The sequence below is a fragment of the Myxocyprinus asiaticus genome, chromosome 41 (assembly GCF_019703515.2).
Source record: "Myxocyprinus asiaticus isolate MX2 ecotype Aquarium Trade chromosome 41, UBuf_Myxa_2, whole genome shotgun sequence".
Classification (NCBI taxonomy): domain Eukaryota; kingdom Metazoa; phylum Chordata; class Actinopteri; order Cypriniformes; family Catostomidae; genus Myxocyprinus; species Myxocyprinus asiaticus.
Window position 1 is genome coordinate 21,823,307 of NC_059384.1, and position 21,653 is coordinate 21,844,959.

Below are 21,653 nucleotides of genomic sequence, written 5' to 3' on the forward strand. Positions count from 1 at the left end.
ATGAGTTTCCCCCCGTTTAGGATATAATAAATATGGACATGAGTTTTTGAGAGACCACTGTAACGCCTCTTTCAGTGACAAAATTTAATTATTTTAATTATTTAGCTTAAGCAGACATAGGGTTTTATCATTTAAAACTACAGTATACTACAAATCGTAGCCTTAAACAAAATAAAACTACCCTATTATATACGATTAAATAGAGAGCAGGTCTAAAGGGTTAATAGCAACACACATACACAGCCGAGCAACAGCTGAGGTAAACAAATGCACAGGACAGCACGTGTAGTCGGTAAATTCAAAACTTACCTCAGTCTTGTATTAAAAGACACTTGTATTGAAGTGCTCTATTACTCTCAACTTTTTACAGTATAAGGACAAGTTAACAAAGGAAAAAACATGGGATGCTGTACCTGGCTGCTGGTGAAGATGGTGGTCTGATAAGCTTCTGAGTTTCTCGTACCGCTTCACAGTTTCTTTCCACTATAAATGCAGATCCTCGTCTGTTGGTCCTGAAGTATATTCTTCTGATTTCTTAATGGAAGTATGTGGCCTTTTTGTAATGCATAACAGAAAACTGCTCCACTATACAACACATTCTGACTCTGAATTGTTTGCTACATCCTGTGGGAGTGAGGCTTCAAGTACTTATGGGCTTTATTTATAGTGTTTTAAATGTGGTTTCCATACATATTGGGAATTTGCCTAATGATTTCTTAGAATTGTGGTGTTTTACTGTGGGTATGGAAATGTAGCAATTAGTTGCACCCTGTATACTCGATATTATAACCACCTAATAAAGGTAGAGAAAAGAGTTCTGAAGAGCTGCTGATAGGGCTTTTACTGTCAAAGCAAGGTATTTTTTTGTTGCTAAAACAATAAATATGCCAACATGATGCTGCTAATACATGGTTGACTTTGACTTCTGCATCTTAATGCCTGAAATATGATTAATTGTGTCACATGATTTTCATAATTTTTAGGAATTTGTTTTTGTTTGTTTTTAGGCAGCATCAAAAGTGGTCTAAGCACATCATGAGAAATCAGAGAAAACCTCCTCTGAACAGGACAGTGACGTAAAAGCATCATCAAGCCCAGACTCCAACAACCCAAAAGAGTAAAATCATCTCTCACTCACAATATTCTAATCCAAAGTTGTCTGTACTTGGAATAAATATATATTTTAGTCATTAGAAAAAGGTTATTTTTTTATAGTAAAATCTGACATTTTGGGGATTTAAGATTGACGCACATGCTTTGTTCACACTACAGATAAACCTGTAGTTTTTCAAATTATTTTTCATCACTGATTCTCCGCTAGTGATGAAATCATATCTGTTTGTTCAGACAGTGTTGTTAAAATCCAGTATTTGTTACATTGGTCACTATAGTTATGATTTAAGCATCAGCAAGTTGCCAAGAGACTTAAGAGAGTAGCTGCATAGTGGATATGCCAGAAAAACTCATTTTGGCTGCTTGTCTAAACAAAACCACAGTGCTGTTGTGCAGGATTCAAGTGTGGGCTGAAAATGTTCATGTGTTTGGTCTTAATTGTTTTATTTATAAAAAATAAATAAAATTGGCATGGTGGTGATTCCATACAGGAATGAGGAACAGGTGGATTCACTTGTGCCAAATATCAGGTGAGGGTCTTTTAGGTTATTAGCAACACTTTACAATAAGTTTCCATTTTTTAACATGAACTAACAATGGACAATACTTTTACAGCATTTATTCATGTTAATTTCAATATATACTAACACATTTTTAAAATCAAAGTTATTTGTTATTTAATGCACTATGAACGACCATGAACTAACAATAGACAATTGTATTTTTATTAACTAACATTAACTAAGATTAATAAATGCTGTAAAAAATATATTGTTTATTGTAAGTCCATGCTACCTAATGCATTAATGGTTTTTTTTCCTCCCCTTATCTCCCCAATTTGGAATGCCCAATTCCCAATGCGCTCTAAGTCCTCATGGTGGCGTAGTGACTCGCCTCATTCCGGGTGGCGGAGGACGAATCTAAGTTGCCTCCACGTCTGAGACTGTCAGTCCACGCATCTTATCATGTGGCTTGTTGAGCGCATTACCACGGAAACATAGCGCATGTGGAGGCTTCACGCTATTCTCTGCAGCATCCATGCACAACTCGCCACACGCCACACCAAGAGCAAGAACCACACATTATAGCGACCACGAGGAGGTTACCCCATATGACTCTAGTGACCGGGCCAATTTGGTTGCTTAGGAGACCTGGCTGATATAGCACAGCACGCCCTGGATTCAAACTCCAGACTCCAGGGTTGGTAGTCAGCGTCAATACTCGCTGAGCTACCCAGGCCCCCTGCATTAAGTAATGTTAGCAAATGGAACCAAATTGTAAAGTGTTACCAGGTTATTTTTACCTACAGGATTTAAAAGATAAGCATTCACTGGAGTGATTGTGAACCTTGGTTCATATTCACCATAATGACACAAAAATGACCATCAATAATCTGATAATTATGAAATTGAGGTGACCTCAATGTAAATGTTTTAATTTCCTCAAAGTCTCTCATATTGCTTTGACATAGTTGCTTTTTACACTGAAAATAAATTAAAGGAATGTTCAAGGTTCACTTCAAATTGAGCTCGGTTTATAACATTTGTGGCATAATGGTGATTACCACATTTTCTGTGGTAATCACCATTATGTCACTAATGTTATAGACACAAGTGCATTGTAAGTGCCTACAGTAAGGTTCTTACAATGAAAGGAGACAGAGCAAGGCAATAAACATAAAAAACGCATCCATTTCAAAAGTATAGCCATTTTACATGTTAGCAAGAGACTCAACATCCACATATTGAACCTGGCACATTTCTTATTTGGAAAAAAATTTAAAAAAATAACTAAATTGAAGATTGAAATTGACTCTGCCTACTGCCTCACAGACCCAAAAAGAAACTTCTCTCAAAATAAATTCATGAGCCATGGAAACCAGAAACCAGCAACCCATGCTCAGGAGAACCTCCATTTGCAGTAAGTTCTCAGATGGGTGGAATTACGGATGATGTTAACAACTCAATGAATGCTTAAAGTTTCTCATTCCAATAATATATAAACCATTTATTTATTTTTTATGCAACACAGGGGTTTCCAGGAGGAGTAATGTCCCTTCAGTATCACAAAGTGATATTAGTGTGACAACCCGAACCAAGAGGGTGAGTTACTCTGAAGTCAGATGTCATATAATCCTGCTCATAATGTATTATAGAAGCATTTGAATTTATAAACAGCATACATCATTTCCTCCTCTCAGATGTGGACTTACAAGGAAGATATGGAGCTTAAAGCAGGTGTGAGGAAGCACGGGGAGGGGAAGTGGGCCATGATCCTGAATGAGTTTGAATTTGAGTTTGAGAACCGGACCACTGTCATGCTCAAGGACAGGTGGAGAACCCTGAAGAAACTGGGAAAGGTCAACTGAAATGCTGTTGGCTACACTTTTAATACTTAAGGACCTGTAGAATGTATTGCTGTGAAGTTGTCATAATCTGCCAGGTGCCATATACTTGTGCAGTTGTTGAAATGGAAGATTGTATATTCCTCACTCTGAGGGCAGTTGTTTTATGTACAGTGACGAAATGTATTTACTTTTGCTTTGCGATTTATATTTCACACAAATATGAGACACTTCACATACTTGGTACTGTTTCAGCTTTCATTTGTCTTCATATTAGTGACGTCATTTAGAAATAAATTGTAAAAAAAGTTTTGTCTATAGGATGGTGTTGCAAATATATATATATGTGTGTGTGTATGTGTGTGTTTGTTTGTTTGTTTGTTTTTTCAAAATTAAGTAAAAGTATTGCATAATAACTTAAAAACTGTATGCATTGAGGTTTACAATGCATCTTAATGGGAAACATTTTCCAGTAGAGGGCGAAAATGAGCTCAGGTTTGCCTTTAATTCAGCTCCTGGAGATTTGAAGAAAAATAAACCAAAAGTATTTTAAATATATTTATGCAAAAGTGTGATGTACATTTCTTCACACATGAAACAGGGAATGGCGTTCTTTTGTGGACAAGTGAAGTTCAGTACTATAAGTCACCTTGGGTGTGTTTAAATGAAAACGAAGCTGTGCACTTGTGGGCAGGAGCAATGCTCCAATCTCTGTACTTTCCTCCATGTTCCTCTGCAGTGGAGGCTTCCCACCGCTTGCCAGTGTAGTAGCTCATCCCTGCAAAGACAAGAGTCTACATCAGCTGACAACTACAAAACATTTTACATATAAGAATTGGTTAAACTTTATAGCAATTTATGAGATGATAATAGAGGTAAAATCAACTGAAAATAGAAGAATTTATGGCATAGCATCTGTGTCATCTACTTTAGCCCACAGATACAGTACTTTTTTTGGAAGAATACTGCATTCAATAGTTCATGTCTAGGCTTGAGCCAAATAACATGGTTTTATACAATGGCAATTATCCAGTTTTTAGCATTAAAAAAATAAAATACCTTTTTTTATGTGTATTTCTCCCTTTCCAAATATATGGATACCAAAAATATAGCTGCAAGCAGCAATTACGGGGCCAAGCAGGGCAACAGCATGAAAGGGAAGTATGATTGGACCACTGATTGTGATTTTAAGAAAAGCAGTATGAAAAACAAGTAAAATTGTGTACATTTCAATACAATTCATTATAACTTTTGACCAATAGGTGGCACTGTCACCAACTTTATCTGGTGAGGTCAGGGTGTGGTGACCACACAAAGTTTCACATAAATACAAGTGTTGCCAAGGTACAGCCTCAGATGCTTTTGGGGTTTTGACATCTAATTCGTTGGTGCTCTTTTCGAGAACCGTTTTGTCTAACAAAATGCAAATCAGACATACAATCGAAGAGGAGTTAGGTTTTCAATGTAATTCAAAATGGCAGACAGGAAGGATCAACCGACCATGGCGTATTTGGTATCAGCGGCATGTCCCAAGGAATCTAAAGAGAGCAGTCACTGGACGATAGGTCATATTAATCAAACATGTTGCAGAAATACAGCCTAACGTCCATTTTGCCATACTCGCTGTTAAATTCTTTGCAGTGTTATTTGAGAAGGGTTTGGTTTATCAAAAAGCTTTTAATAACTTGTCCCCAGTGTCCTTAGATGATACACGACACATTTCATGCAAATCAGACATACTGCCTAGGAGGAAAAAAAAAATAGTTTTTTTGGAACATTCAAAATGGCGGAAAATCTAGTCTGTGAAAATTGAAACCATGGTGTGCATTTGACATGACATGAGCCAAGGAATCAGAGGGAAACATTTAATCTAGGCCTTGCGGTTCAAAAGTTATAAGCATAAACATAAGGTCAACTTTGAACATTTAGTGGCACTCAGTGGTGGAAATGGGTGGGGGGATTTTGTTAGCCGAGGATGCATTAAATTGATTAAAAATAATTGTAAAATTACAGTTAAGGCATTTATAATGTTTACAATTGACTATTTCTTTTAAAAAGTTCTCATTGAACTTTCTGTTCATCCAATCCTCTACTTGCAGCAATGCAAACGTTCTGCATATACTGTTCATTAAAGCTGCTAGTTTAGGACCTGTGAGGAGTCTGTTTCTCAAATTAGAGACTCTGATGTACATATCTTCTTGTTGTTGTGCATCTAGGTTGTCCACTTCTCTCTCTGTCCCGGTTAGATCAAGTTTGTTTTATTCTTTCAAAACAGAAGTGTACTTCCGGTTGAGGCACGGACAAGATGGCAGCTTAAAAACACTCTGCTCCAGATCACATACTTGAAAGGCCCATAAAACTACTAAAATTTGAGATATTTTTTCTTTAATGATAATTATAAGAGTTGGGCTATGACTAAAAAAATCTAATCTAAAATCAAGAAAAGCATGCTTAACATGGAAAATGTTGCCGACACTATCAACTCCGACGCCTCTCCAGCTAATTTTCAACAACACACAACAAGCCACTGCGAGGAGGAAGAGATGATGGTTAATTTGATGACTATATTCAGAGAGATAAAAGAGTTCCGCCAAGACAACAAGAAACAACTGCAAGATATCAAAGATGATATAAATACGGCGAAACAGAGACTTGACGAAGCCGAAGAACGCATAATGGCCACTGAGGAACAGTTAAGGCCCAAACATACTCTATGCAAGTACGTGAATGCAGACACACCTTGCTACGCAAACTCAATTTCACACATCGTTGCGTTGTGAAATGTGTCAGCGCTAAATTCATAACACAACACAAGTACACGCTGCATTCTTGCCACAAGGGGCGCTAGAGTGGATTTTCTTCTTTCATTCAACAACTGTCATGGCGGACTCGGGCAACAATTTGAGCTGAATCTTTTCGAAAAATATATATGACTATTTGTCCCCAGTCCATTCAAACAAACTTGTTTTTTTTCCGTGTCTCTCCCTACTCCTCAACTATCGACTCATCTACCACATCTGGGCTGCATCCGAAAATGTAGGCAGATGGTTTGCTGCCTAATCAGTTAATGGCTTAACTGACAGCTGTTGAATGAATGGAACTCGGAAACTAGTCTCCGAACAGCTGTCTTGACACGCCTCTACAAACTTTACACAACCAGCAGAGAGAAGAAAGATGCCGGTGTTGTGTCGAAGTCTGTTCTCCCTATGTTTTTCACCAGTTAGTGTTCCCCGTAGTGCCGTTAAACATTAAACATAGGGGGAACAGACTTCGACAAAGAGGAAACAGACTTCGACACAACCCCCTATGTTTCCCCAGATAGTGTTCCCCGTATTGCCGCTAAACATTAAACATAGGGGGTAACAGACTTCAACACTATCCTAAGGGGAAACATAGGGGTAACAGACTTTGACAGCGACGTTAAAAATTAAACATAGGGGGAACAGACTGTTCCCCCTCTGTTTAATGTTTAATGGCACAAAGGGGAAAACTAACCAAAAGCATTGGGGGAACAGACACAACACTGGAAAAATGCTGCTTCAACTTTCTTTGCACGAAATCTGCATCTTGTTTCATCTTGGCAAAATAATAAATGCATTTTACTCTCCATTCTTGTCAGAGAGCATTCTTTCTTTCTTAGCAGTGCATAGTAAACAGACACGCAGATCACACATTCAGCATGGCTTATGAAACATCACCTTTGAAAATAAATAAATAAAGGCATCACTGGAGGTTATGCAGGTACATATGAATGGAGGTTTACATGGAGACAAGAAAGACTGCATTATCATGATCTCGGTAAAGAAAGAAGCAGAGTTTATTACCGTCTCTTCAATACAACAACACACAACAACAAGTGAATGATTTACTAACTCTTTTAATATAATTGCTAATGTTAGAAAATTATCTGACATTGGCACATAATTCTGCTGTACATTCTGTGGTTGTGTGACAGTTTACAAGCCCAGATCACTAATCTTATAACCTTCTAGTTATTTACACTGCCATCAATGCCAGTGGAACTTTCTCACATTCGCCGGAAATGCAGCCGCTGCTTACTTCCGCGTTGCAAAATAAGGTGGATACAGCCTCCGAAGGCAGCATTTTCTTGGGTCAAATTCCAAACAGAAGTGATCATCCCTATGCCCTACTCCCTCCGAAGGGCTGAGCCCTTGAAGTGGGAACTCTGAAGGGAGCGGGGCACTCACGTCTCACGTGTGGCTGTTTGGAACACTCTTGATTAAGGGAGTAATGAAAGACATACGTCACTCCCACTTTATCTTCACCTAAAACATTATCATGATGATGCAGCACAGCTGTTCTAACAACAGGAATCTCTTATTTATTGCTGTTAATTTGTTGTTTCAAATAAATATACTTTTTGTAATAGTTTGTTTTTCAAACACTGCCTTTTGTGTCTTATTAATAAAAGGACTATAGCGCTTGCCTGAGCATTTGATCATGTAATATGTTCTGATCGACTACCTTGCTTTAAAATATATCCCGAGGACATGCCACCCAGGGTCACATGATCATAAACGGTAAAATTACTTCCTTGAAGTGACCATCGCATGTACCCTTCGCTAAAGACCTTGTGGAAGGGCCCCTCGTGGAGGGCTTGAGTTGCCCACTTTGGTTTGGAACACCCATTCGTGTGGTGTCCCCTTCCAGCAGTGCCCTTCAAGGGTGCAAAAACACCGTTTGGAATTCGCCCCTGGTTTCGTACACAGCAACAGTTTCGTGGTCATGCCTAAAAAATCTATTGCCCTCTTGTGAGGTTTGTAACCACCAGAGCAATGCAAGAGCGCACGTAATGTATGTGCAATGGGACCACGCGTTGGCCATGCGTTAGCCAAGCGCTCGTGTTTGCGTACTTGCGTGAAGTATGTTTCGACAGTCAATGGAAGATGTGGTGAAGGAGTTAACAAAACTCCAGAGCCAATTTGAGGCCAAAAAAATAGATCACGAAGGACGTGACATGCGAAAGAACGTCAGGATATACTTGGTAATGGAGGGGTCGGAAAATTACTTTCCGTCCATGATAGCTTTTGTCGAACTTCCCGCTGGCATGAACCTACGGATCGAAAGAGCCCATAGGGCCCTCGCCCCACTCCCACCTGTGGGAGCCTCTTCGTGATCCATCATCGTGTGGTTCTTGAATTACAGAACAAAAGAGCAGATCTTCAGAACAGCATGGCAAAAGAGGGGATTTATTTGGAAGGGCAAACAAATAAACTTTGACCACGACTATGCTCCAAGTGTTTAAAAAAAAAATCTTTAGGCAAAGAAAGTCCTAAAAGAAAAGGGGATACGTTTTCAGATGCCCTTTCCAGACAAACTCCGAGTTTTTTTTTTACTTAATCCCCAAAAGATCTAAATAAATAAGATCTAAAATAATCACAAAACAAAGAAAGAAAAGGCACACATAGCCCTCCTTCAGGAGATACATCTTAATGAAACAGAACATTTAAAACTCCAACAAAGGGGATATAAATACTTATTTTTTTCCTCAAATCTGGCCATAGAAGAGGGGTTGCTATTCTTCTTTCGAGGCATATTAATTATGAACATTTAATTGAAAAGAAAGATAAAGGTAGATTTGTTTTGATTAAAGGAAGGATAAATGGAACAGTGGTAACAATATTTAATATTTACGCACCCCCAGGAAGTGAATGGTCATTCTATAAACACGTTTTTGACATGATTTCATGAGTCTGAAGGGATTCTTATATGTGGAGGAGACATGAATATTTGTTTATATAAAAATGGATTCATCAGGGAAAAATCTGTTTTTACCAGAATCATATAAGTAGGAAAATTAATGCCACTATAAAAGAAATTGGTATCATTGATGTTGGAGGGATTTCTTTCCATCTGGAATAGACTACACCTATTTTCTGCTCCTCACTCAACATATGCAAGAATCAATTATTTCTTTATATTTTTGAGAGACAGACATCGAGTCCAATCATATGAAATTGGTACAATTAATATATCAGATCACTCACCTATAATATAGGATATAATGATTAAAAGCAACCCAAGATCAACCCTTTGGATGTTAAACATGTATACTGAATAAAACAATTTTAAACTGAAATTGAGACCTATTATAAAGAGAACGACAATGGGGAGGTGTCACCATCAATATTATGGGATGCTACTAAAGTGGTACTGAGGGGGGAAATCATTGCCTACACATCAGTATTAAAGAAAATTAAACAAGAGAAACTTAATAACTTGCTATTACAATTGAGAGAATTACAAAGGACCCACAAGAACACAGCAGATCCTAGTAAGGAACTGGAGATTCAAAAATTACAACAGGAAATAGATTCATTGCTTTCAGATAAAATACAGAAAAATCTATTATTTCTCTAACTGAATTTTTACTAGACAGGAGGTAAATCAATGAAATTATTAGCATATAAATTAAGGAAAAAGCAGGCAGACACTACAATTTACAAAAATAAGAGATCCCCAAACTAATGTACTACACCATAATTTGGAAGACATACAGCAGAGCTTTGAATCATACTATAGAAAACTTTACTTCCAACCTGTAATACACAATGAGCAACATATAGGAAATGTCCTTCACTCGCTGAATTTACCAGCAGTTACTAAAGAAAAGAATGATAGTCTAATAGCGTATATCACTGAAGAGGAGATAAATTCAGCAATTACTAGATTAAAAGCTCATAAAAGCACAGGAACTGATGGATTTACTTCTGAATGGTATTAAACATTTCGAGAATTGATCAATCAAAGACTGCAGGCACAACCCTTACAAAAAATCTAAACTAGCTGCAAATTTACAGCAGAATTACAAAAATTGCCTCTATTTGCAGATAACATTTTACTCTTTTTGAGCCAACCATCTAAATCAGTACATGTATTGATGGATTTTTTGAATAAGTACAGCCAGTTATCGGGTTAAAAAACTAAATATCCAAAAAAACAAAAACAAAAAAAAAAACACTCAGATCTTAGCTTTTAATTATGTTCCAACTAAACATTTTAAGGATAAATATAATCTGAAATGGGGAAATGAAACAATTAAATACCTGGGAATCTATCTATCCAAAGATATTACACAACTACACGACATTAACTATATACTACTATGCTCTAAAATCAAGACTGATATATCAAGATGGAATCTACTACCTTTCTTAAGCCTATCACCCAGGATTGAATCCATTAAGTTTAAGATTTTACCACGTCTGCTGTAACTTTTCCAACCCCTCCCTATAGATGTATGTAGCAAACAATTCATTGAATGGGATAAAGTGATCTCTTGATATATATGGCAAGGGGAAAAGGCCAAGAATTAAATATAAGACATTAGAACTGCCAAAGGAGAAGGGGGGCATGGCTTTACCATGTCTGAGGGATTACTTATTTGCAGCTCAGTTGAGACCATAGAAAGAAACGGAGATGGAAAATTCAAGGGGACCACCAATCCAGGCTATGATGGCTTATAATAAATTGACTAAGGACCTTATTGAAAATAAAATCCATTGATACATTGTCTTTAAGGATTTGGCAGGAAGTGGTTAAAAATCTATAATCTACAAGAAGCTGAGACAATATTAATATGGTGTGCATACGATACTAACTTTATTCCAAATAGTATAGACAACAGATTTAAACAATGAACTACTCAAGGTCTCACTGCTTATTGCACTATTATGCACCAAGGGTGTTGAAAGATTTTGAAACACTAAAGTTAGAGTACAAATGGGAGAATCAAGACTTTTATAGATACAGTACTTACAAATGAGGCACAGGATTAATACTATTATGAAGGACAGTTCTAGGTGGACGGATGATGAAATACTTTAGGTCTTCATCTCTGCATATAAAATGGAAAATAAGTATAGTGTAATTGCTAGATTATATAGAGGCTTTCAGGATTCTAAATCAGGAAACACTCAGTACATTAAAACAAAATAGGAAAGGGAGGGACATCTGGTGATTTCAGATGAAGACTGGGAGAATATTTAAAAATTGCAGTGGAAAACAACATTTTCCTCATCATGATGGGAATTTGGTTGGAAAAACATTGTTAGGTTTTTCATCACACCTATACAGAAAAGATACAAAAGTAATAGTCCTAGTTACTGGAGATTATGTGAAGCGCAAGAAGCTAACCATTATCATATATTTTGGGGATGCCCTAAGATCTCATTGTACTGACAAGAAATCCATAAACGTTTGGAGACCATATTCAAAGTTTCTATACCCTTTAATATATTAACATTATACTTTGGCATCACTGTTCCTAATCTGCAAAGATATAAATATTACTGATAAATATTATTGATTGCAGGGGAGAAAAACAGTGATCAGAAAGTGGCTCCAGCCAGAACCACCTATACTAGAAGACTGGTTCAAAGTCATACATGGCCCTCAAATTACAAAAAGACACATTTTCTCAACAGTGATCAAAATGGATAGAGTATATTACTCCATCTAGAGCGGACTTGGTGTAAAATGTAACCCAACAGAAGGGGTGAGGGGGGTCTAAATGACATATGAGGTGTAATAGAATAGGGTGACTGGGAGAAAGAGGCAGACATCCAGGGATCTTAAAAAAGAGCCACTGTGATGGAAAAAAGGTCAAAATAAAAGTCTAGTGTGGCATTAAAATAATCAGGAAAAATCATGTAATTCAAGTAGGTATTTAAATTAGAAAAAAAAAAAAAAACAAGGTACAAGTTAAGTGTATTTTATTTATTTATTTATTTATTTTATGTGTATACATATATTTCTTATTTTCTCTTCAAAATGTATACCCTACTAATGGAAACTAAACCTGCTCATGGTGTAATTTTGATAATATACCTTCCCTTGTCACATTGTTTGTTATCTTTCCTAATAATTTTTTTTTTTTTTTTTTTTTTTTTTAGAATATCTCTAAAAAAAGAACAATAGATTTAATTTGAGGAGGAATTTAATTTTTTTTTTATTTTTTTTTTTATTTTTTTTTTTTGGTTATTTTTAAAAACAAAACTTCACAAGTGTAAAGTAACATTAAAACATTGCAAGTGTACTCAACACCTCAGCAGGAAAAATACACTATATTGCGATTTACACAATTCATTAAGTATTACAACTATTTTAACTGTTCTAACAAAAATAATGTTACTTTAGTACTAAGTTAACACATTCAATTATTTCTTAAGGATTATGTGACACATTTTCTTAGTAGACTTGAGTAATGACAGATGAAAATGGGGCTTTGCCATCATGAGTAAAAGTTGAATTTTATTATAAATAAAAACATAAAACACTCATTTCAAACAGTAATAATAAATTGCAACATTTCTAATGTTTTTGCTACTATTTTTGATCAATTTAATGCATCCCAGGTGAAGAGAAACATCAGTTTTTTTGTTTGTTTGTTTTTTTAAGCTAGCATTGTTTGAACTGAAACAGTAGGGGGCATCAGAGCGTTGGCGCGCTTCGCATCACCTCTCGTGTAAATGGAAAACGCCTGTACACATGAAAGGCAGATCGCAACAAGCAAACTGCCGCCTACCGCATGTCCAACCGCCTTTAGTGTTCTAAAACCTTTGAATGATGGTGTGTAGTATAGAGGTATAATATAGATTATATCTCTGTATTCTTGGTCGAAACTGAAGAACACATCTTTTTTTAAAAATAGCCAAATCTAAGAGAAGGGTGTAATTGCAGCAGGCATTGCTCCAAAACGGGGCGTGAGTTCCAAATCGCCATTGAAGATATAGTGAGTCCCTAACCTAACCTTTTCCATAACCTTAACCGTCGGGGAAGTTACGCCCCCTTTTGGAGTAACCACGCCCCATTTTTGAGTTACACCGCCCTCTTTTGGATATTCCGAACCCATTTGGAGGTCTCCGGCCTGCAGCTATACCTACACGAAATCTACTGGATATTTCCCTTCATTTTAATGAATGGGCATTTGCTGTCAGCCAAGCTAAACCACGCCCCCATTATTGCGCGCGTGTGTGTGTCAAGACTGCAGAACAGACATTCTCGATGAAGAATACCAATACAAACGGCTCAGTATTTATTTGTGCATTAAATTACACATACTACATGACTTATGTACTTGTGGATGGTATTGTGAGCAAAGAAAACCGTATATTTGTGCAGTCTTCTGGGTAGGGTTGCATCAGCTGTGCGTAAGGTCTCACTTAAGTTGGTACTAAGGGCTTAGTAACTATTAGTTAGTTTGTAACTAAGTGAGTGCTTAATTTGGTTGCACCACCTGTTCTTAAAGGTGCTATATGTAATATTTTTAGTGTACTAAATCATAAAATGACCATAATATGTCATTAGAGAATTAGGAAACATGCAAGTTGAAACACTGGCTTCTCCGATAACAATGTTACAGACAGTATATTCTACTTTGAAATTTCCATTCCAGGCGGATTTTCTGTTTATGTTTTGGCCTGTGTGATCCCGCCCACTGCCCACTCACCAATAGTATTTCGACACTGCCGGGTTGCCAGATTTGAACAAGTTTGCAGGCAAACAACACTGCGTGCTGCAGCCATGGAAGCCAGCAAACAAACTAAATCAGAGATTACAGATTCCACCCGACCTAAAAAGCCTCGCCTTCCATCTAAAAACCACCATGATCAGAGGTGTAGTAAAACAGGGATAAATATTGGAGATGCCTTTGGAAGATGGAGACAGCTTAAAGTCCAGAAATCCTTTAAAATGGATGCTGAGTTGGCTAATTCTTGCAACCCGCATGAGCTTCAATTCAGGGGCGGGGCAGACAACTCTCCAATATTTTGAATTTGGACTGCAGTACCCATTTCAAACGCTTGTTGTCAGTCTTAAATATAGCACCTTTAAGGCAAGACTTAACTAGTATGTCGTAAGCTCTCCGTAAAGTAATGCGTAGTCGCATATTATGACATTTACCTGTATTGATCCAATAAGCAGCCTTCATATTTACACACAGAAGTGTTAAAATGCTGTCAGTTTCAGTTTGATCTTGTTACGGTCGATGTTCAAACCTTGTTTGTTCACGTAACTGTCAGCTGTAATAAATTATACCCCCATTAAAATATGATATGTAATAAAACAAGATTTCATTAATGACATATTTAGCCTATGTAAATAACAATATTCAATAATTATATATAAAACAAATAAGGAACAATAAATAAATAATTGCTTATACAATAGGCTGGAAAAACAGACATTTATTCATTTTAATATCTTATATATATCGTATATGTTGAAACTTGACACCGTACACTGGAAAGTGCACCGTTAGATTGGTTTCATGCTTAAGAAGTACGTTTTTTACAAAATGTATTCTCCCATAAATGTAAACGAGTGTAACTGCCAACCTCATCATATACATGTCAAAAGGACTGGAGCCTCTCATGCAAAACATGAGCTCATTGATGTTATAAAATATCAGTCTGCTTTTTTATTCCATCCATTATTCCTGGTGGGAGTCTTCTGTAAATATTTAGTTTATACATAGTGTTATGTTTTACCTAAGTTTAATGGGGCAACACTCAAATACTTAGTAGTGCGTAAATTGTGACTTAGTGCCCATTTATGCCACAACTAGGCTAAGTTGTAACGTACATATAGCTGGTGCAACCGACCCCTGGTCACTCACGATAGTCAACATTGTGCAACCACAGACGCAGAAGATCCAACGCATTTATTTTTTGGAACCCGCATAGCTTTCATAGGCTATTGATAAAAGATTGAAACTTTTAATTCCCCTAACAAATGTATCCAGTTCAAGCGGGAATGCCGTTCCCCCACAAAATTCACTCCGGACACTCCATTTCCCCATGTTCCCCCCATTTCCAGCCCTGGTGGCGCTAGAGGGTTTGAGTTAGAGACCCCAAATTTGGGTCAGTTACATCTGAGGGTGTCATAACTGTCATTTGTATGGTTCTATGGGCTACCATAGTCTGCACAGCAGAAGAAGAAGAACACTAATGATACGATAGGTGCCTTTGCACCTTCGTTGCTTGGCCCCTAATTATGCACAGATTACTAGACTAAAGTGACGACACATCTTACCTGCTCTCCCTGTACCTAAGCTAGTACACTGTTTAATAACTAAAGCACTTACAGAAAGCCTAAAGGTCAAAGTTCATTCCTACACTATGGCGCAGAATCTGTAATGTTTCAAACAACAAATTTTTGTTGTTGTGTCGGCCTGGAAACAAACCCTGACCTAACTATGACCTCATAGCATAATGTGCTTTTTACTGTATTTTAGAAATAAACAACACTGTGGCCCTATGGATACACTACCTCTCAGATAGGTTACCGTCTCCTTGGCAACTCCGGCTGTGATTGCTCATGGCAGGAGGTTGACAGGCCACACAGACATTATAGCCTTCCCTCAAGTACTGCATCCAGCGAGTATAGGGTTGATTCTCCACCATGCACTGTGGTGTCAGAGACTCCATCTTGAACTCCATACAGAATCTGTGCAGAAAGAAATATGGATTGTTGCATTTTGTTTGCTTAATCAGCATGTTGTATTAAATTAAGTACAGCTGTTTTTATGTTTAATGTGTATACCGTGTTCAGGTGCCTTTATAGAAAATTGTTTAGGGATGTATAAACATTGTTTAACAGGGTTGTCCAAATAACACAGTTGGCCATGAAAAAGTTTATCCAGAAACATTATATTTAATTAAAAAAAACTAAGAATGTGGTCACAGAATGTTGAGTGTAGAACTGTTTGTTGAATTGAATAAACAGGCTTCTCATCACAAATTCTCATCATGGTAAGTGTCTTTGTGTTTGTTTAATCTACGGTGGTACATACCCAGCATCCAACGGGGCCCCATACAAATCATGTACTCTGCCTTTGCTGTACTCCATTGTGGTTATAAATGCTGCTCCTGGAAGTAATCCAACACATTCCCTATTTAGTCTCCACCTGTAAACAGCTAAATTGTCAACTTTAGACCTAGGTTGAACAGTCAATGGATTTCTAATTGAAATACTGGCTTCTTCAACCAGGAATGTTACAAAGCCCTGCCAAATGTGAGCAAAATGGCAGAAAATTTGAAAAGCAATGCTGGCAGTTTCCCAAGAACTCTGCGAGCTTGTAGAAAAATCATGGAAATCCATTGACATCCAAAACAGTGAAGTTTAAGTGTTCTTTCACTAAAAATTCTGTTATCAATTACATGCCCTCATGCTGTTCCAATCCCTTATAACTGTCTTTTTTTTTTTTTTAAATACTGTCAGTCCCTAACATTCTCTTAACATTGCATATCCACAGAGGAAAGTAAGTAATATGGGTCTGCAACAACATGAGTGTTTTCATTATCTCTTTCAATGCCATGTCATATACACTCACTCAGCACTTTATTAGGAACACCTGTACACCTACTTATTCATGTGAATATCTAATCAGCCTATCATGTGGCAGCAGTGCAATGCATAAAATCCTACAGATACTGATCAGGAGCTTCAGTAAATGTTCACATCAACCATCAGAATGTGGAAAATTTTGACCGTGGCATGATTGTTGGTGCCAGACGGACTGGTTTGAGTATTTCTGTAACAGCTGATCTCCTGGGATTTTCATGCACAACAGTCTCTAGAATTTACTCAGAATGGGCCAAAAACAAAAAACATCCAGGTAGCGGCAGTTTTGCGGACAGAAATACCTTGTTGATGAGAGCGGTCAACAGAGAATGGCCAGAATGGTTCAAGCTGACAGAAAGGCTATGGTAACTCAGATAACCACTCTGTACAATTGTAGTGAGCAGAATAGCAGCTGAGAATGCACAACACGTCAAACCTTGAGGTGGATGGGCTACAACAGCAGAAGACCATGTCGGGCACTTTATTAGGACCATAGTGTTCCTATTTAAGAGTGTCTACTTTTATTAAAAAGGTATTATTTAAAAACTAATCATTTGCACTAAAGCTCTAATTTCTGTGTAGACCCACAACTAGAGGCCAAGACTATGTCAGTTCAGATGAGAGTTGTATTCCATGCATACCTTGCGTTTGAGCACAAAACTGCCCGTGGTGGTTCTGATACTCCATACAGCCTGCCTGTTCCTCCAGCTTTGGACAGGCCTGGCCGCTGTTTCTGGGCTCTCTTTTAATGCTCCGTCTCCGGACAAGGAATGAGGGCTGGCAGGGCTGGGCACACCCGCTCCAGCCACTCCACTCACTTACTACACATGGCTGGGCTAAAAACACACAACACACGGGTGGGAAGATAATCATGCTTGAGACAATTCCATAGTATTTACAGTGTTCCCAAAGTATTTGTACACTTAAGCCATACAAAAAATTAATAAATGATGAATGTTTTTGTGATGAATAACAATATCAAACCAAGTGACAATTATTTTAAAGAAATATACCACAAAGTATTTCACAATAATCATTTGTTATGTTTCAAATGATAAAACAATAGATATGGAAAAAGTATTTGGACACTTTCTGGACAAATTAAATATAATTGCAATAAATGGCTAGAAAAGTTACTTCTTTTTATCTATTTTGTATCTGATGAAACGAGATACGTATTAGATCAGACATATTTAGGTGTGACTTAAGTTTCCAAAGGTGTTACTCTGTCTTAAAATATTAATCACTCCACAAGTCCTGGAAAATCCATTCTGAAAGTTTTATGTACAGTATGTAATGTATTACAACATTATGACATGCATTGTATACTCTTTCTGTGTAATTCAACTATCAAAATATACACATTAAATTTCTCACTTAATATACAAGACATTACAATATATACTAAAATGACATAACATATATTTTTATACTCCATAGCCACAAATTATAGTAAATATTTTTTTTTTTTTTTAAAGTCCTCTTAAGTAGTAACTTGGTTTTGTTTTCCAGTAAAATATCTAATCTTTTTTTAAGTTTATTTTTGATAACATTTACAAAAGTTTAGAGAACAAAGAACAAATACGTAAAAAATAACAAAATGGTCACTATAAATAATAACTTATACATCTTTAACACATCTCAACATTATCATCTTAAAAATCATGCTATCTGAGAAACCATAAAAGACTTTCAGATAATTTTCTGAGATTTCAGAGAATGCATCTTAAAAATAGAAGTGAATTTGGTTTTGTTCCACTGTCAGATTTTTAGGTAAAAACCTCACTAAATGTATTCTTTATTTTCTAAAAGCAATTTTTTGCGGTGTGCTGTGACAGTGCAGTCGCTTATCCCTTCAGTAATATGATGTCGCAAATATCACCACTTACCTGGGCACTCTGTTGGGTAGTCAAAGCAACAGTCTTTAGTCTTGACACACCTCTCATCACAATAACACGTCCCATAGACTCTGTCCATCCTCCAGTCTGTGGTAAAACAGGTGAGATCTGTCCCTTGACAGCATCTTCCTGAACATCCCCCTTCAGAATAGCGATATATCCCAAAAAGAGCAGTCACAAACAGCAAGACATTCTGCTCCACTGACAACAACCCCATGATGCCCCAAAATTCAGCAGGGGAGAAGCAGTGACCTCAAACTGTGTTCTCCCACTAATCTAAAATGAAAAAGACCTCATTGCCATGTTTGGTTCCTCTTACACCCAGTGCCATGGGTTTCATTCCTATAGGAAATGAAAGAGTCTGAGAGTCACAGGTAGTTCACAAGCGAGGTGATTTCTGCTGGTGGAATCCTTGTGTCCTGGAATTCCTGCAGCCACACAACTCCACTCTTTGCACAGACACGTCTACAGAGCGCTCGGGCAGAATAAAAGAGCTATTCTGTGGCAATCAAAGCAGTGGAATTTAATGTCCTACCCGGCTCTGTCTGTAAAACTCACCTAGAGTGTCTACCAGTACACAAGGCACAAAGTAAGCAAAGGAGAGAGAAAGAGAGGTGGGGAATGCTGTTTGAGTGAGGGTGTTTGTGTGAGCTTTCTCTCTCTCTCTCTCTCTCTCTCTCTCTCTCTCTCTCTCTCTCTCTCTCTCCTCTCTCTCTCTCTCTCTATTGCTCTTTTGGCCACTCGGCCCTGCTGTGCCACAACAAACTGATCTCGGATCAGTGCCAGGCTGTTGCCACTGGACAGCAGAAGCATGTACAGCAGGGAAACAGTGGGAGGAATGTGAACATTTGGCCTTGCTCCAGTGCCTGGGGCCGTGCACGGCCCTGTTAGCTGTCACCATGCTCCTAACCGAGCCTACAAGCAGAAAATATATAATACATCCATGCTCTTAATGCATTGCTTTATCAAATACAACTTGTAAGTGTGCATTTGTTTGTTGCAGATGTGTGCAGTTCTGTTTGTTAATTAAATGTGGTGTGGTATGTCTGCAACGTTTCCTTTTCAGAGTGATGTAAATCCAATTAGCTGATAGAATGAAGTTACTGAATTAGTTTTTATTTAGTCAGTACACTGCATAGTGGTAACAACAGAATCGGAGACAGGATCCACATGAAGGGTTTATTTATGACACAATGGCACACAACAAAGTTCAAATGGTCCAATAAACCAGTTCAAGCCCAAGTCTACATAGAATAGATCCAGGTAACCAGAGCAAGAGATAAACCAGTTTGCAGAGTCAAACTGCAACACAAATGGAACAAGGCTCAGAAATGCAGCAGAGATCCATGGAATACTTATCAAATACATTCAAACGATATTGGCCATTTCATTTGACTAATTAACTAAATGTCATTGATCATGGACATTATCAAGCAATGCTTGAGAGGGAGGTACCTCAGAGGGAAGTAACCCAAAATAGCCCAAAATTATATTTTCTGAAGAAAATATCAGTGGCACTTGCCCCTGCAAAAACAAAAAGGTGTTGTGGGTGGTTGCCAGTGTTGGGTGTAATCCAATTACAAAGTAATTAGTTGACAATGAACAAGAAAGAAATATAGAAATCATTTTGAATTTGTTGAGCAGAAAAGTGTTTTAGAAAGTAAATTGAAAGTAAATAGTAATTTGATTAGTTTTCCAATGAAGTAATTAGTAAAGTAATTTGATTACAATTTTAGAAAAATAATTAGTAATCTGTAGTGTATTACTATTTTTAGGTAATTTACCCAACACTGGTGGTTGCCTATGGTGTTATGGGATTGCTAAGGTGTTTCTGAGCTGAGTTGCCAACTGTTCCATATTAGGAATAATGTCACACATTAGCCCATATTTTGGCCTAAATGAAAACGTCCTGAAAACCAATCCTGAGTGCTTTTTAACATGTTGTAGTTCAGTTGCTGAGGTGTTCTGGGCATTCTTACATGTTTGCTAGGGTGGTTCCTACTGGCCCAAGTGAAAAGAGTTCAAGCCAAAAAAAAATGTTTTTTTTTAATGTAATAATTTTGTTTTTCTAAGTGTAAATCTGACCACAAAAATGTTTTGTCAGGTAACCCGAAAATGTTCTCCATGTAGTAACATCTAAGGCCACATACTAATCCATATTGTTTGAAGGTTTTCATTTTTGTAAGTATGCCGTAATGGAGAATGTTTCAAAAGTCAATGTTTTAACTGTTCTAGTGTGGATGATAGGTGAAAACAATCTGTTTTTCAAATAAATGAAGTTCCAAACATAAGTTTGGGAGGAGCTTGTTCATCTAGGCCTGCCAAATACATCCTAAGGAAATATACAGTGCATCCGGAAAGTATTCACATCGCTTCACTTTTTCCACATTTTGTTATGTTACAGCCTTATTCCAAAATGGATTAAATTCATTATTTTCGTCAAAATTCTACAAACAATACCCAATAATGACAAAGTGAAAGAAGTTTGTTTGAAAGCTTTGCAAATTCATTAAAAATAAAAAATGAAAAAAATCACATGTACATAAGTATTCACAGCCTTTGCCATGACACTCAAAATTGAGCTCAGGTGCATCCTGTTTCCACTGATCATCCTTGAGATGTTTCTACAACTTGATTGGAGTCCACCTGTGATAAATTCAGTTGATTGGACATGATTTGGAAAGGCACACACCTGTCTATATAAGGTCCCACAGTTAACAGTGCATGTTAGAGCACAAACTAAGCCATGAACTCCAAGGAATTGTCTGTAGACCTCCGAGACAGGATTGTATCGAGGCACAGATCTGGGGAAGGGTACAAAAAAATTTCTGGAGCATTGAAGGTCCCAATGAGCACAATGGCCTCCATCATCCGTAAATGGAAGAAGTTTGGAACCACCAGGACTCTTCCTAGAGCTGGCCGCCTGGCCAAAC

General features: G+C 37.4%; 1 protein-coding gene across 2 annotated transcripts; it reads right to left on the reverse strand.

Moving 5' to 3' along the window:
- Nucleotides 1–2,256: 2,256 nt before the first annotated feature.
- Nucleotides 2,257–19,328, reverse strand: LOC127431944 (somatomedin-B and thrombospondin type-1 domain-containing protein-like). 2 transcript variants are annotated; one of them, XM_051682607.1, is made up of 6 exons: nt 18,712–19,328; nt 17,464–17,658; nt 16,272–16,347; nt 15,749–15,925; nt 4,107–4,235; nt 2,257–3,972 (listed from the first exon to the last, which is right to left on the reverse strand). In XM_051682607.1, the coding sequence occupies exons 1-5, from the start codon at nt 18,935–18,937 to the stop codon at nt 4,118–4,120; spliced, it is 792 nt and encodes a 263-aa protein (XP_051538567.1). In that variant the 5' UTR covers nt 18,938–19,328; the 3' UTR covers nt 2,257–3,972; nt 4,107–4,117. The 2 variants fall into 2 exon arrangements, with proteins under 2 accessions (XP_051538567.1, XP_051538565.1); XM_051682605.1 differs by having other exon boundaries at nt 2,257–4,235.
- Nucleotides 19,329–21,653: the final 2,325 nt, after the last annotated feature.

Bases quoted from the DNA above. Each gene is read 5' to 3' on its own strand.
- LOC127431944 (XM_051682607.1), bottom strand. From the start codon at position 18,937: ATGGGGTTGTTGTCAGTGGAGCAGAATGTCTTGCTGTTTGTGACTGCT. The intron at 17,659-18,711 runs GTAAGTGGTGAT...GTGTGTTTTTAG, and splicing joins CTACCCAACAGAGTGCCCAG to CCCAGCCATGTGTAGTAAGT. The intron at 15,926-16,271 runs GTATGTACCACC...CTTTCTGCACAG, and splicing joins GGGGCCCCGTTGGATGCTGG to ATTCTGTATGGAGTTCAAGA.